General features: G+C 39.8%; 1 protein-coding gene across 1 annotated transcript in view; it reads left to right on the top strand.

The window, feature by feature from the left end:
- Positions 1-13,477, top strand: part of ATP8B4 (ATPase, class I, type 8B, member 4) — a 266,323-nt gene that overhangs the window by 131,642 nt on the left and 121,204 nt on the right. The window contains exon 9 of the mRNA XM_006831865.1: positions 11,269-11,427. Coding sequence (XP_006831928.1) covers positions 11,269-11,427 — 159 coding nt within the window. The remainder of the gene's footprint in view (positions 1-11,268; positions 11,428-13,477) is intronic.

A 13,477-nucleotide genomic window follows, 5' to 3' on the forward strand; every position in this document is an offset into this window, starting at 1 on the left:
GCTGGTAGTTTCAAACTGCTGACCTTAAGGTTAGCAGCCTGACTCATAACCACTATACTACCAGAGTTCCTTTTTTAAAATATAATTTCTTGTTTCCAAGAAAGTATCTGAAAAATGAATAGACCCAAATCCTGTTGATTTCCTATTAATCAAAATTAAGGACCAAGAGAGTGGACACAAGATGTGATCTGGAAAAGTCAATGAAAAAGCCGGGATAGTTAATAAAACCTAAATCCTTTCCACTCTGGGTCTTGCTCTCATGTAACCTTTGACTTTTTCTTCTTTTTCTTTCTTAGTCGTGACTTCTCTCTTTCTGTTCTATCCACCCACACTCACACCCACATATTTACACACCCACACTCAAATTCACACCCATACCCACATTCACACACTCACCCACACTCACACCCATACCCACATTCACACATTCACCCACACTTACACCCACATTTACACACACTCACACCCCACCCACAGTCACACATCCCACACATATACCCACAAACATTCACACACACCCCACTCACACACTCATACACTTTCACACCCACACCCCCCCACACCCACATATTTACACACCCACATTCACACCTACCTTCACACACACTCACTCACATCCACACACTCACACCCCACTCACACCCACACATATACTCACACTCACACCCACACCCACAGTCTCACACACACTCAAACACATACACATATTCACACTGTATGTACATTCACACCATTTCTCTAGGTGCTATAGTTCCCTACACTTCTTTGTGCTTTCTTCCCTTTTGCATTCTTTCTTTTCTTCCATCCCACCCTTCAACTTTCTGTTAGTTTACTTAGATAAAGGTAGAGGAATGGCTATCTTTTCATTCCTTTCATCCTTTGTCTTTTCTGTCTTCATCACTCTCTCCACACTAATTAATTTATTGAGTATTTTACCAAACACCTCCTGAGGATACGGTGCGGCACCAAGTGTGTAGGATTGTAAAATATCTCCACACTTACCTCTCAGTGTTCTTTGGATACTTTTATTTCCCTATCCTTTCTCTAGGAGAGCAATGGCTCTGTAGGATAAGCTCTGGACTGTGAACCACAAGATCAGTGGTTTGAGCCCATCAGCTGCTCTGGTGAAGAACAAAGAGGGCTTCTGCTCCTGTAAAGATTTATAGCCTTACAAACCCTATACAGGGTCACTATGAGTCAGAAGTGACCTGAGGCACTTAACAACAATATGCCTTTTATACTGACTCTTTTTAATTTCCTTTTCACCTTTGTCACAATTAGATATCAATAGATTTGAAGCTCTTCTCTAATTAATAATAATAATAATAATAAAACAGTTCCTTGAGGCATGGTAATCTAAAAATATTGCTGATTTTGAACTTTTTAAATTTAAAGTCAAGTGTGATTCATCATTGTGTCCTTTTGGAAATGCTCTGCCTCGCTGTGATAGGGCAGGTATAACAGACACGCCTGTCTCCCTGCTTTGTCTGTGCTAAGTATATCTTTTAGCTCGTGACTTCTGGGCAAGTCTGGGTATGGCACTATTTGTGCTTCTGGTTACTCTGCGGTTTTACTTCTGACACATGCCCCAAAATACTTTGTCTAGCACCAAAATACACTTTCCTCTACTTGTACCATAACTGTATATCTTCCCAGTTTCTTAAGATGGAGTTTTCCACCTTAATCTCTAGGAGAAGTCTCTACTGGAGACTTCCAACTGGGGGCACAAGAGGTTTAAACTGAGACATGTTGGACCTCAAAATGTTGCTCATAAGTCTCCCTGCTTCCTGGATTTTATATTGACACTCATGACTCTCCTTAACATAGCAAGAGTGTAAGACTTGCATTAATTCACTCAGACATTCATTCATATATCCATTCATTTAGCAAATGTATATTTAACATAATGGTAAAGGATCTGTTAGGTCTGGGACACAATCGTCAATGTATCAGACCCAGGTCTTGCCTTCAGAGAGCTTATAGCTTAGAGAAGACAGATTTGAACTATACATATATACAAAGAAGAGTTTAATAAAAGAAAGGTCCTAAAGTTCTCAGGCTTTGAACATGATGTGGACATATGAAGAAAAAACTCACTGTGCAGCTGTAACTGTGCTATCTTAATCAATCCTTACCACCCTAGGAGACAGAGACACAGAGAAAGGAAAAAGCTTTCCCAGTATCATGTAACTACTAAGTGGAGGTTGTTAGTCTTACAGAATTCTATATTGCTATCTCCACTAGACCAGAAAAATTGTGCGATGACCTCAAAAACATCATATAGGAACAAAGCAAAAAGTCATTAAGAAAACAAGAAAGAAGGAAAAGGTCAAAATGGATGTCAGAAGAAACACTGAAACTTGCTGTCCAACATAGAGATACTAAAGCAAATGGAAGAAATGAGGAGGTATAAGAGTTGATCAGAAAATTTCAAAGATCAGCCCGAGAAGATAAAGCTAAATATTACAATAAAATGTGCAAAGATCTGGAAGCAGAATACCAAAAAGGAAGAACACGCTTAGCATTTCTCAAGCTGGGGGAACTGAAGAAAAAAATTCAAGCCTCGACTTTCATTATTGAAAGATTCTCTGGGCAAATTATTGAATGATGCAGAAAGCATCAAGAGAAGATGGAAGGAATATACAGAGTCACTGTACCAAAAGGAAATGGTTAATGTTCAACTGTTTCAAGAGGTAGCATGTGATCAAGAGCCAATGATACTTGGAGAGGAAGTCCAAGGTGCAGTGAAGGAATTGGCAAAGAACAAGGCACCGGGAATTGATGGAATAAAAACTGAAATCTTTCAAGAAAGTGTGGCGGCACAGGAGGCATTCACTCATCTCTGCCAAGAAATTTGGAAGACAACTATCTGGCCGACTGATTGGAAGAGACCTGCATTTGTGCCCATTCCAAAGAGAGGTGACCCAACGGAATGCGGAAATCATCGGACAATCTCTTTGATATCTCATGCGAGTAAAGTTTTGCTGAAGATAATACAGAAACGGCTACAATCATACATTGACAGACAATTTCCAGAGGTTTAAGCCAGATTCAGAAGAGGCCGTGGAACTAGGGATATCATTGCTGATGTCTGATGGATCTTGGCTGAAAGCAGAGAATATCAGAAAGATGTTTACCTATGCTTTATTGCCTATGCAAAGACTTTTGATTGTGTGGATCATGACAAGCTATGGACAACATTGCGAAGTATGAGTATTCCGGAACACTTGACTGTGCTCATGAGGAATCTGTACACGGACCAAGAGGCAGTTGTTTGAACAGAACATGGGAACACTGAATGTTTTCAAATTTAAAAAGGTGTGCGACAAGGTTGTATTTCACCATACTTACTCAACCTGTATGCTGAGCAAATAATCTGAGAAACTGGGTTCTATGAAGAAAAACTTAGCATCCAGATTGGAGGAAAACTCATTAACAACCTGCCATACGCAGATGATGCAACCTTGCTTGCTGAAGGTGAAGAGGACTTAAAACATTTACTGATGAAGATCAAAGAGCACAGCCTTCACTATGGATTACATCTCAATGTCAAGAAAACAAAAATCTTTACCACTGGGCCAATAAACAACATTCTTATCAATGGAGATAATATTGAAATTGTCAAGGACTTCATTTTTCTTGGATCAACTATCAACACTCACAGAAACAGCAAGTCAAGCGATCAAACGATGTATTGCATTAGGCAAATCTGTTGCACAAAACCTTTTAAAAGTATTGAACAGCAAAGATGTCAGCTTGAGCACTAAGGTGTGCCTGGCCCAACCCATGGTATTTTCAATAACCTCATATGCACGTGAAAGCTGGACAGTGAATAAGGAAGACCATAGAAGAATTGATGCCTTTGAGTTATAGTGTTGAAGGAGAATATTGAAAGTGTCATGGGCTGCCAAAAGAAAAAAAATAGACCCGTTTTGGAAGAAGTGCAGCCAGAGTGCTCCTTAGAGGCCAAGATGACCAAAGTTCGTCTCTCATACTTCAGACATATTGTCAGGAGGGACCAGTCGCTGGAGAAAGATATCATGTTTGAGAAGGTGGAGGGTCAGAGGAAAAGAAGACCCCCAACGAGATGGATTGGCCAAATGGCAGCATCGATGGACTCAAGTGTGGCAACAATAGTGAGGTTGGCCCAGAATTGGGCAGTGTTTCGTTCTGCTGTGTATAAGGTCACTATGGGTCGGTACCAACTCAATGACACCTAACAACAACAACAACAACAAGTCTACCTGTGTGCTGGGCAACTAATTGGGAAGCTGGACTATATGAAGAAGAATGTGGCATCAGGATTGGAGGAAGACTTATTGACAATTGAGATATGTAGATGACACAACCTTGCTTGCTGAAGGTAAAGAGGACTCAAAACATTTATTTACGAAGGTCAAAGTATGAATTACACTTCATCATAATAGAAAACAAAAAATCCTCACTACTGGACCAATATGCAACATCATCATAAATATAGGACAAAATATTGAAGTTTTCAAGGTTTTCATTTTATTTGGATTCGTAATCAACACCCATGGGGACAGCTGTCAAGAAATCAAAGGAGAAATCTTTTGCAAAACACTCTTTTAAATCTCACAGAAGACAGATGTTACTTTGTGGATTAAGGTACACCTGACCAAACCATGGAATTTTCAGTGGCTTCATATATATGTCAAAACTGGGCAATGAATGAGGAAGAGCAGAGAAGAACTGATGTACTTTAATTATAGTGTTAAGAATATTGAAAGTACCATGAACTGCCAGAAGAACAAACAAATCTGTCTTGGAAGAAGTACAGCCAGAATGCTCCTTAGAAGCAGAGATGGTGAGACTTTGTTTATGTGCATTGGACAAATTATCAGGAAGGACCTGTCCCTAGAGAAGCAAGCAGAGGGTACACAAAAAAGGGAGACCTTCAATGAGATGGATTGACACATGTTGTTGTTGTTGTTATGTGCCATGGAGTTGGTTCCAACTCATAGTGACCCTGTACAGGGTTTCCAAGGCTGTAAATCTTTACGGGAACAGAAAGCCTCATCTTTCTCCCGCGGAACAGCTGGTAGTTTCGAACTGCTGACCTTGCAGTTCGCAGCCCGATTCATAGCCACTACACTACCAGAGCTCCTGGATTGACATAGTGGAATTCAAACATAGCAACCATTTTGAACTCGGCACAAGATCAAGAACTGTTTCATTCTGTTGTACTGGGGTCACTATGAGTCAGAAATAACTCAATGGCATCTAGCTACAACGACTAAGTGGAGGGTCCAAAATATGAACCTAGGACTGCTGCCAAAGCCTAGTATTCAAACTGCCCTAAAAGCCCAAACTCTGAAGTATAGGCATAGAAATAATGTTAGAAAGCTATGAAAATTTATCACAACAATTTAACTCCTGAAACAATGTGGTACTTTTTTAAAAATTTGAAAAAGACTACTTTTTCCAAGTACTGTCAGTCTAAAGGTACAAAATTAATTTCCAGAGACCTAGTCCATCCTGGCCTCAGATGCTGTTCTCATATTTTCTAAAGTAGCAATGCACTTAGTGATCTTGATTGTTAGGTTCCCTGAGAAGAGTTTATATAAGAGCTGGTCAGACAAAGGAACACACAAGATAGAATTGGGCTTTGGCAGGTAAATCCATTTATTTGAAAAGTTCTCGTATAAATATTATTATACATTCCAAGCATCAGGAAAAAATCAGTATGATACAGATACAAAAAGATATATAACTTGATCTAGGAAAAATAAATGGAGTGGACCTTGATTTCTCGTGTTAATTTCTTACAGGAATTGAAAAACTTTTTCAAATAGGTAATTGGAAATATTTGTCAATTATATATTTGTAAACTGGTTATTCTTATGCCTTGGGGAAAGCCCTGGATGTAAATGGTCCAAATGTGTTTAAGGGATCTTTTGCATATTGTTACTGACGGGACTGAGATCTGTTTTTTGCAACTTATGACAAGTTTACATATTTTGTATGACTGTTAATACAGAATTCTGAACCAGGGAAAGGTTGACTCTTTATTTCAGGAATCTTTGTGTATTTTGTGGTCTTTTCTAAAGAATAGCATGTGCGTAATTAGAACTCAGAAAAATAAGCATCTCTTTTTGGTTAAAAATAAATAAGAAGGCTTGGTTAGCATCTTGGTTTTTTTTTCCTTACCAGATAGCCTTACCATTCACCTGTATACACAGCTCAGCAGTATACTGGGGTAGCTGCATGAGGCATAGATTCCATGTGAAGACATGAGGAGAGCTTTTTTCATGGTTGTTGGTACTGACATGGCCATTATGGTGGTGGGAGCATGTGGCTGGGAGACTGGTGTGGCGCTCTAGGAAGAGCACTGAACTGCTAACAAATTTACCACCTGCTTCTTGAAAACCCTATATAAGGTCTCTATGACTTAGAACCAACTACATGGTACTTAACAACAACAAGCATATGGCTGAGGCTTGATTAAAGAAGAAGAAAGAGGTTTTGAAAACAAGGTGGCACTTTTGTTTCTAAGAAAGAAAGTTATTTATCACCAACCATGAGGGCAACTTTAAGAAGCTCTTGGTCAAGCTGAAGAAGAAAGACATGGGGATTTGGGCAGCAGTAGTGACGTCTTAACAACAAGTGATGTCTTGGTCTGGCACTGCAGGATAATACACTGGACTTCAAAGTCAGTTTGAACCGCAAGGGCGGTGGTTCAAACTCACCAACTGCTCCTCAAACCCTATACAGGGTAGCTAGGAGTTGGAGTTGACCCGAGGGCACTCAATAACAACAAGAAGTGGTGTCTTATCCAATGATTAATTTGTCATTTGGAAGAGTTAATGTATAGATGATCTAGAAATATTGCTAATGATCATCTACATACAGCAATAAAGTCATCTTCTCTGGAAAATCATGGAAGACTGGACACTGATTTTCATTTTCATGATAAACTGCATGTTTCCAATTTGAAGCAAATATTATCATTCCAAAAGTTTACGAAGTGTGGTAATTAGCCAATAATTGAGTTGGCTAAATTTAGAGTGTTAAGACAGGTCCAAACTAAGATCTTGTGGATTTTGCTCAGTATGGACTTAGAATATGTCTGTGTGATTGTGAACTGGATGAATGAATATCTTTTCTCTTTAAAGGGGCAAGCAAATGAGGCTAGCTAATTAGATTATATTCATACTTCATTATTGACATGATTTCCACTGTTATGTTATTATTTAAGATGACTTTCACTTTTTACCATATTTTCAGTGAAGGACTATATGAGAAAAGATGCTATTTAAAAAAAAAAAATTTAATCAATTGTCAAATTGGTTACTGCCTCTTTTTCTACTCTGGCATGTAAGTAAAAGAAATAAGTCTCCTAAGAAATTTTCCCACAGTCTTGACTATGTTTTATAACTAGTATGTATTTTTAGTTGCTTCTCACGTGTGCCTGGTATATGATGCGGTAGGATAAGCACTGGACTTTCAACCACAAGGTCAACAGTTCAAACCCACTAGTCACTCTCAGAAATGCTATGACAGGGTCAGTGTGAGTCGGAACCCACTCGACAGCACACAATAAAAACAACAAGAAATGTGATTTAAAGTTTCCACTTTTTTTCAGTTCTTAGATCCATTTGGCTCACTTTAGAATTAGGCCAGCCCAAGCTCCTTGTAAAGAGATCTGGTAGCGTAGTGGTTACGAATCGGGCTGCTAACGTCAAAGTCGGCAGTTCAAAACTACCAGCCGTTCTGCGGGAGAAAGATGAGGCTTTCTGCTCTGGTAATGATTTACAGCCTCAGAAACCCTGTACAGGGTTGCTATGAGTCAGAACTTACTACATGGTACTTAACAACAACAACAAGCTCCTTATAGTAGCGAGACTATTTGGTCTTCTAATCCTTTTTGTTATATAAATGTTGGAAATATATCTACATCTTAGATCTGATCTTCTACCCTTCTCATCATCCAGCCTTTCTCTCGAAATCATTTGAAAAATTTCTATCCATCTATCCAATAGGTGTTTATTAAGATCATATGATGTAGGCAGTATACTAGGTTGTGGCAATACAGAGGTGAATATATTAGAGCCTTCAAAAGAAGCTGTTTACCCGTTTTGAACAGGAGCAGAAGAGAAATTGCAGAGCTTGTGTATTATGCTACCAGGGCTAAGAAAGGAGAAGCTGAGCACTTATAATGAGAAAAATGGAGTTTGGCTTTGTTCCTGCCATTTTGTTTTTTGTTTTGACTCGGCCCTGTGTTTAGTACTTAAGTCTCTGGGACCACACTCATCCCTTTGATTTCCTTCAAGAAAGGCTGAATTGGGGTTTGGCCTCCAGTAACTGAGGCAGAACCTCCTGGACTTTCTGCCTGTTCCTGTCCAGAACCGCACCCTTGGTGTCAGGCCAGAAGCAGATGAGCCTTGGGGCCAGGGAGGAGCAAGTCAACATGTTCAAGGCTGTATTTGCCTACATGTCAGTCTTTGCTTGCGACAATAAAAATGATCAAATGAGCCTGTTTTTTATATTCCTACTGGCAGGGACTGTGTATCGTGTTGTTTTTGCCCAGAGCATTAAAAAAAAAAAATTAAATGGCCAAGTTTGAAGCCTGAGAAATCAAGTCAGGTCAAGAAACTGGAATAAGCTGTGAGGGTTGCCGTTGACCCTGCTCTTTTATGCAGGTTTTGCTGGTGAGACCCAATTCAAGGTTTTACCAAATTAGGGATTGAAAATTACTGGCCAGGAAAAACAGATCTTGAATTCTTAGACTTTAGAAAAAGTCTCCTCTCCCACAACTTAGTGATGAAGACAACTTGGGTCAGTTTAAATTTAATTTTTTAAGTCAATGATAGGCTATAATTGGAGCTAACCAGAATTTAGCCATTTCCCTTTGTGTAAAAATAGGACTTTTTACAGGTTATTCAGTCTCATCCAAACTTTCCTGCCAGCGTCTCTGATTTAGCAGTGATGTCTGGGAAGCTTCCAGAGAAAGCCCAAGCGGAGTCCTTTAGGCGATACTTTTGTTATAGCTGGGGAAGGGAGATGGAGGTTGAAAAGGCAGTCCTGAGGCTGTGAGTCCCTCATTCCTCTTAGGATTTTATTAGTTTGTTTTTGTTTTTTAATGCAAGGGCTATTAATGTTAGTACATGCAGTCCCTAGTTTATAAATGAGATCCATTCCTAAGTGTGTCTTTAAGTGGAATTTGTAGGTAAGTCTGAATAGAAGCATAAGGTTCATATTAAACTTTACTAAATGCAGCACTGCGGGACAAGCACTGGGCTGCAAGGTCAGTTTGAACTGCAAGATCAGTGGTTCAAATCCACCAGTTGCTCCTTGGAAACCCTATACAGGATCACTATGAGTTGGAACCGACTGAAGAGCACTTAACAATTTCATAAATGAGTAAAGGAGCCCTGGCTCCTTTACTGAGGGTTAGACTTCTAACTGCAAGATTGATGGTTCAAGTGCACCGGCTGCTCTCTGTGAGAAAGATGAGGGTGTCTGCTCCCACAAAGATTTACAGTTTCAGATACCTTATATAGGATCAACTATGATGACATTGCTAACCAAGGTCATCTTTTTAAACCTACCAGCTGCTGCTGAAAAAACCTATGCAAGGTCGCTGTGAGTCGGAACCAATTTGATGGCACCTAACAACAACAGTGAGCCAGAATGAACTCAATGGCAGTGGGTTTTTTGGTTAGTGCAAGCTAAGGCTCAAGAACTTCATCTGCATCAAGTGAGGTGACTGCAATGAAGAATTTGTTCCAAATTTGGGTTGATTCAGTGAGGGTAAATTTGCATAACTTTAAAGGGCAACAACCAGTTGTTGCCTATAGATCCAGTGTGCTGAACCTGGGGAGCTTTGCTAGGCGTGCACAGTCCATGCCACGTACATCTAAGAGATTTAAAGAGAAAATATACTAGAAAGGAAGGGAACCTGTTTAGAAGGCAACCTGGTGAGTAGAAGGAATCAGTGTAATAAGAGCTTCTCTAGACTCTAGACTGGCTTCATTTCCCTCCAATCAGTGCTAAAGACAACCTTCCCATTTTTGTTTTCCACAAGTCACTTTTCATTTTCCAAATGTCCCTTTGGCTTCTCATAAAATACATTGACTTTTATTGTTTTTGAAAGAGATGGAATACACATCTCCCCTCTGACTCTGACTTGAATCCTGATTGGATCTACCTGTTGTTGTTGTTAAGTGCTGTAGAGTCGGTTCCAAGTCATAGGAGCAGCTGGTGAACTTGAATGCCGGGCTTTACAGTCTAGTGCATTTGCCTTCAGAGCCAACTTACATTTTAAATCCATCCTTTCATCATTCCCTCCTTTTCTCCCTCCTCCCATTATTACTCCTTCTATTTCTTCTCTCATGGCTTCATACTCCTTACTTCTTTTTTTACTTTAAAAAATGTAACCCCAAACATTTCCAATGTACATTGATTTTAATCTAATATTTCTATTTTGTGACTAAGTCCTTAAAAGATTATTTTTGGTTTCCTAGTCTATCTAGAGAACCACCACCCTGAATGTGTATTTTCTTATTGAAATATTGGAACGAATTGATTCATTGATTTCGAATGGGCATGTCGTTAGTTTGGAATGGGCTTGGAATTTAACAAAGAACTAGAAACATCTTCTGTCTAGTTTGGGACAAGTTATATGGTGCCTTTGAGAGTCCCCAGAACTCTGAATCTAATCAAGATAAGAGGCATAGAACAGCTGAAAGGAATCACATGCATTGTCAGGCACATGTGGCAAACAAGGCCAACATTTCTTTGGGGTGGAATATAGTAGGACCACCCCTCCCCAATATTATAATTATATACATAGAAAGGCCAGATTCATCTTCGTTGCAAAACTGAAAGTATGACATCTGAAGTCCACATTAAGTTGAAAGAAATGTGATAAGAAAAAGATTCTAGGACAGTCTCTGCTTTATCTTTCCAAAAATCATTTGTTATAAACTAGAAGTAGAGATATGTACTTTTTTTTTAAAGGGGAAAAAGCGGCACACACGCAAATTAAAACAAAACACACTCTTCCCGGTACTGGAGCCTTTTATTCTTACTTAAATAGCACAGAAAGCGATGTTTCACAATATTACATAGATTTCCATGTGTCTACACCCCCCACCCCCACCCAGTCTATGAGCTATGAGGCACGGTGCTGTGGAGAAGAGAAGGCAAGATATGCTGTCTATTAGCAGTAGAGTGGTAAAACAGTACTGTGGCATCTAGAGACTTTGAGGTGAGTCATAAAACATTTTGTTTCTTATTTTACAGGGATTGTTGTCTGTGAGGCACCAAACAACAAATTAGATAAATTCACAGGAGTCCTCTCTTGGAAAGACAGCAAGTACTCCCTCAACAGCAAGAAGATAATCCTCAGAGGCTGCATCCTGAGAAACACTAGTTGGTGTTTCGGAATGGTTATTTTTGCAGGTATGGGAGGCCTGGTGTGGCACTCTAGGTTAGGCACTGGACTGCTAGCCACAAGGTGGGCAGTTCAAATCCACCAGCCACTCCTCAGAAAGACAGGCTCTCTAGTGAGTCACAATTCACTTGACGGCACTTCACAATAACAAACCAGCTAACTGATCAGGATGTGTTATGTGTGGGAACTTCCTGTAAGACCCATTGGCACAGCCTAGAGTTCTCCACATTGGGCAGTGGGGTGGGCACAGTGCTTATAGCCTGCAGAGGGTGCTGCCCTGGAGTTGACTTCAGAGTGTAGGGGACCCGGGGAGGACCCAACTGGCCTAAACATAGACTGTTTGAGAAACCACTGACAACATAAGTTTATGTTTAAGGATGTCTGGGCCTAAATTAAGCAGTGGCCATTCGCTACCTAGGGCCTAATTTCTCTGATTATTGACTCCATCCTAATCAATCCTGTCGTTTTATGTCTCAGGGGTCTTCAAAAATTTGTGGGAAAAAATACCCTTATCTTTTCAAAGTCCACCTCGTATTAATCAAGTGGAAGTACTCACGAAAGGAGCCTCTCTCTCTTCTCATAATTTTATAGTTTGCACAAGGATAAGCAGCCCTTTCGGAAGAGTCTTCTGGGAGATCTGCAATCATTTCTGTTTATGCCCTGAAACTTCTTCTACTGTTTGTAAACAAGACAGCTGGCCCTGGAGAGCATGTGGGTGGTGGAGGTGGGGAGAAGTGAAGAGAGGTGCCTCTTACTCTCCTAGCCTGCCATGTTGCTTATCGCTGGTTTATCTCTATGGGCCCAAGGTGGCACTCTCACGCTAAGGAAGCTTACAGTAGCACCATTTCATAAAGCCACTTAAATTGTACTCATGGCTTCAGTTGCCAGTCCTTGATTTTTAAAACCCTGTTTATTGTGACACCAAATTAAGATGTGTTTTGGGCCTGCTGACTATATGTGCAATCAAAATTGGAATGTTTTTCTTAACTGACTTTCCTTAACAACAACAAAATGTTCATTAAAGACTCAAAAGTCTTCCAAACCTAGAAAAGGCTTCCCAATTTCTCCTAAATACTCTCAGCTGTGGGTGTTAGTGAGACTCTTGCTGCTTGGGGCATTGTCATTGTAAGGACTTTGGAAATCCCTAGAAATGAGGCAGAGTCTGAACTTTTATCTGGGAGTGAATCTAACTTCCAATTCTCTCATCAGATGCTTTTATTCTTTAATCAGAGAAATAAACATGCAATCATTTATTTCCTTCTTTGCATCTTTCTTGCAGAGAAAACAAAAGAGATAGACTTATAAAATAGCTTCTCTTTTTCTTCCCACTATAATGTTGGGGAGAAAAAGGTATCTGATGGGAAGGACTGTTCTAGTTTGCTCCCTGTCATCACAGCAATGAGATCTCCTCATCTAGGAATGGGTTCTTGTTGTTGTTAAGTACCATAGAGACAGTACTGACTCATAGCGACCTTGTGTAGTGTTTCTGAGGAGTACCTGATGAATATGAACTGTCGACTTTGTTGTTCAAACCAGCCTTGTGGTCTAGCACATTATCCTGCAGCACCACAATAGGAATGGGTTGTAGCCTAAAATTTGTTTGCATTTCCATGATTTTGTTTGCAATAACTAAATCAGTACCATGCTATGCCAGGTCCGCTATTGTGATCATAAATGGGAAGCATATGCCTAAAACTTAGTAAATGCTCAAGAAATTGTTAATTTTCTAATAAGCCTTAGACTGATAACCATAAGGCTGGCAGTTAAACCCACGAGCTGATCCTTGGAAACCCTTTTCAGGGTCGCTATGAGTTGGAACCAACTTGACAGCATTTAACAACAAGAAACAAGCATTTACCTAGTGTTTAATATGTGCCAGGAACTATGCTACTTACTTATTGATGAGCAAAAACAAGCAGACTCTCTTTACACAGCTTTCAGTCTGGTAGGGAAGAGAGGCATTAATATCAAATAGTTGTAGTAATGGATATATAGTCAGAAACTGAGATACGTGCTCTGAAGAATAAAAACATGAACTCACAAAAGTATATAATGGAG

The sequence above is a fragment of the Chrysochloris asiatica genome, unplaced genomic scaffold, assembly GCF_000296735.1.
Source record: "Chrysochloris asiatica unplaced genomic scaffold, ChrAsi1.0 scaffold00004, whole genome shotgun sequence".
In the NCBI taxonomy this organism is placed as follows: domain Eukaryota; kingdom Metazoa; phylum Chordata; class Mammalia; order Afrosoricida; family Chrysochloridae; genus Chrysochloris; species Chrysochloris asiatica.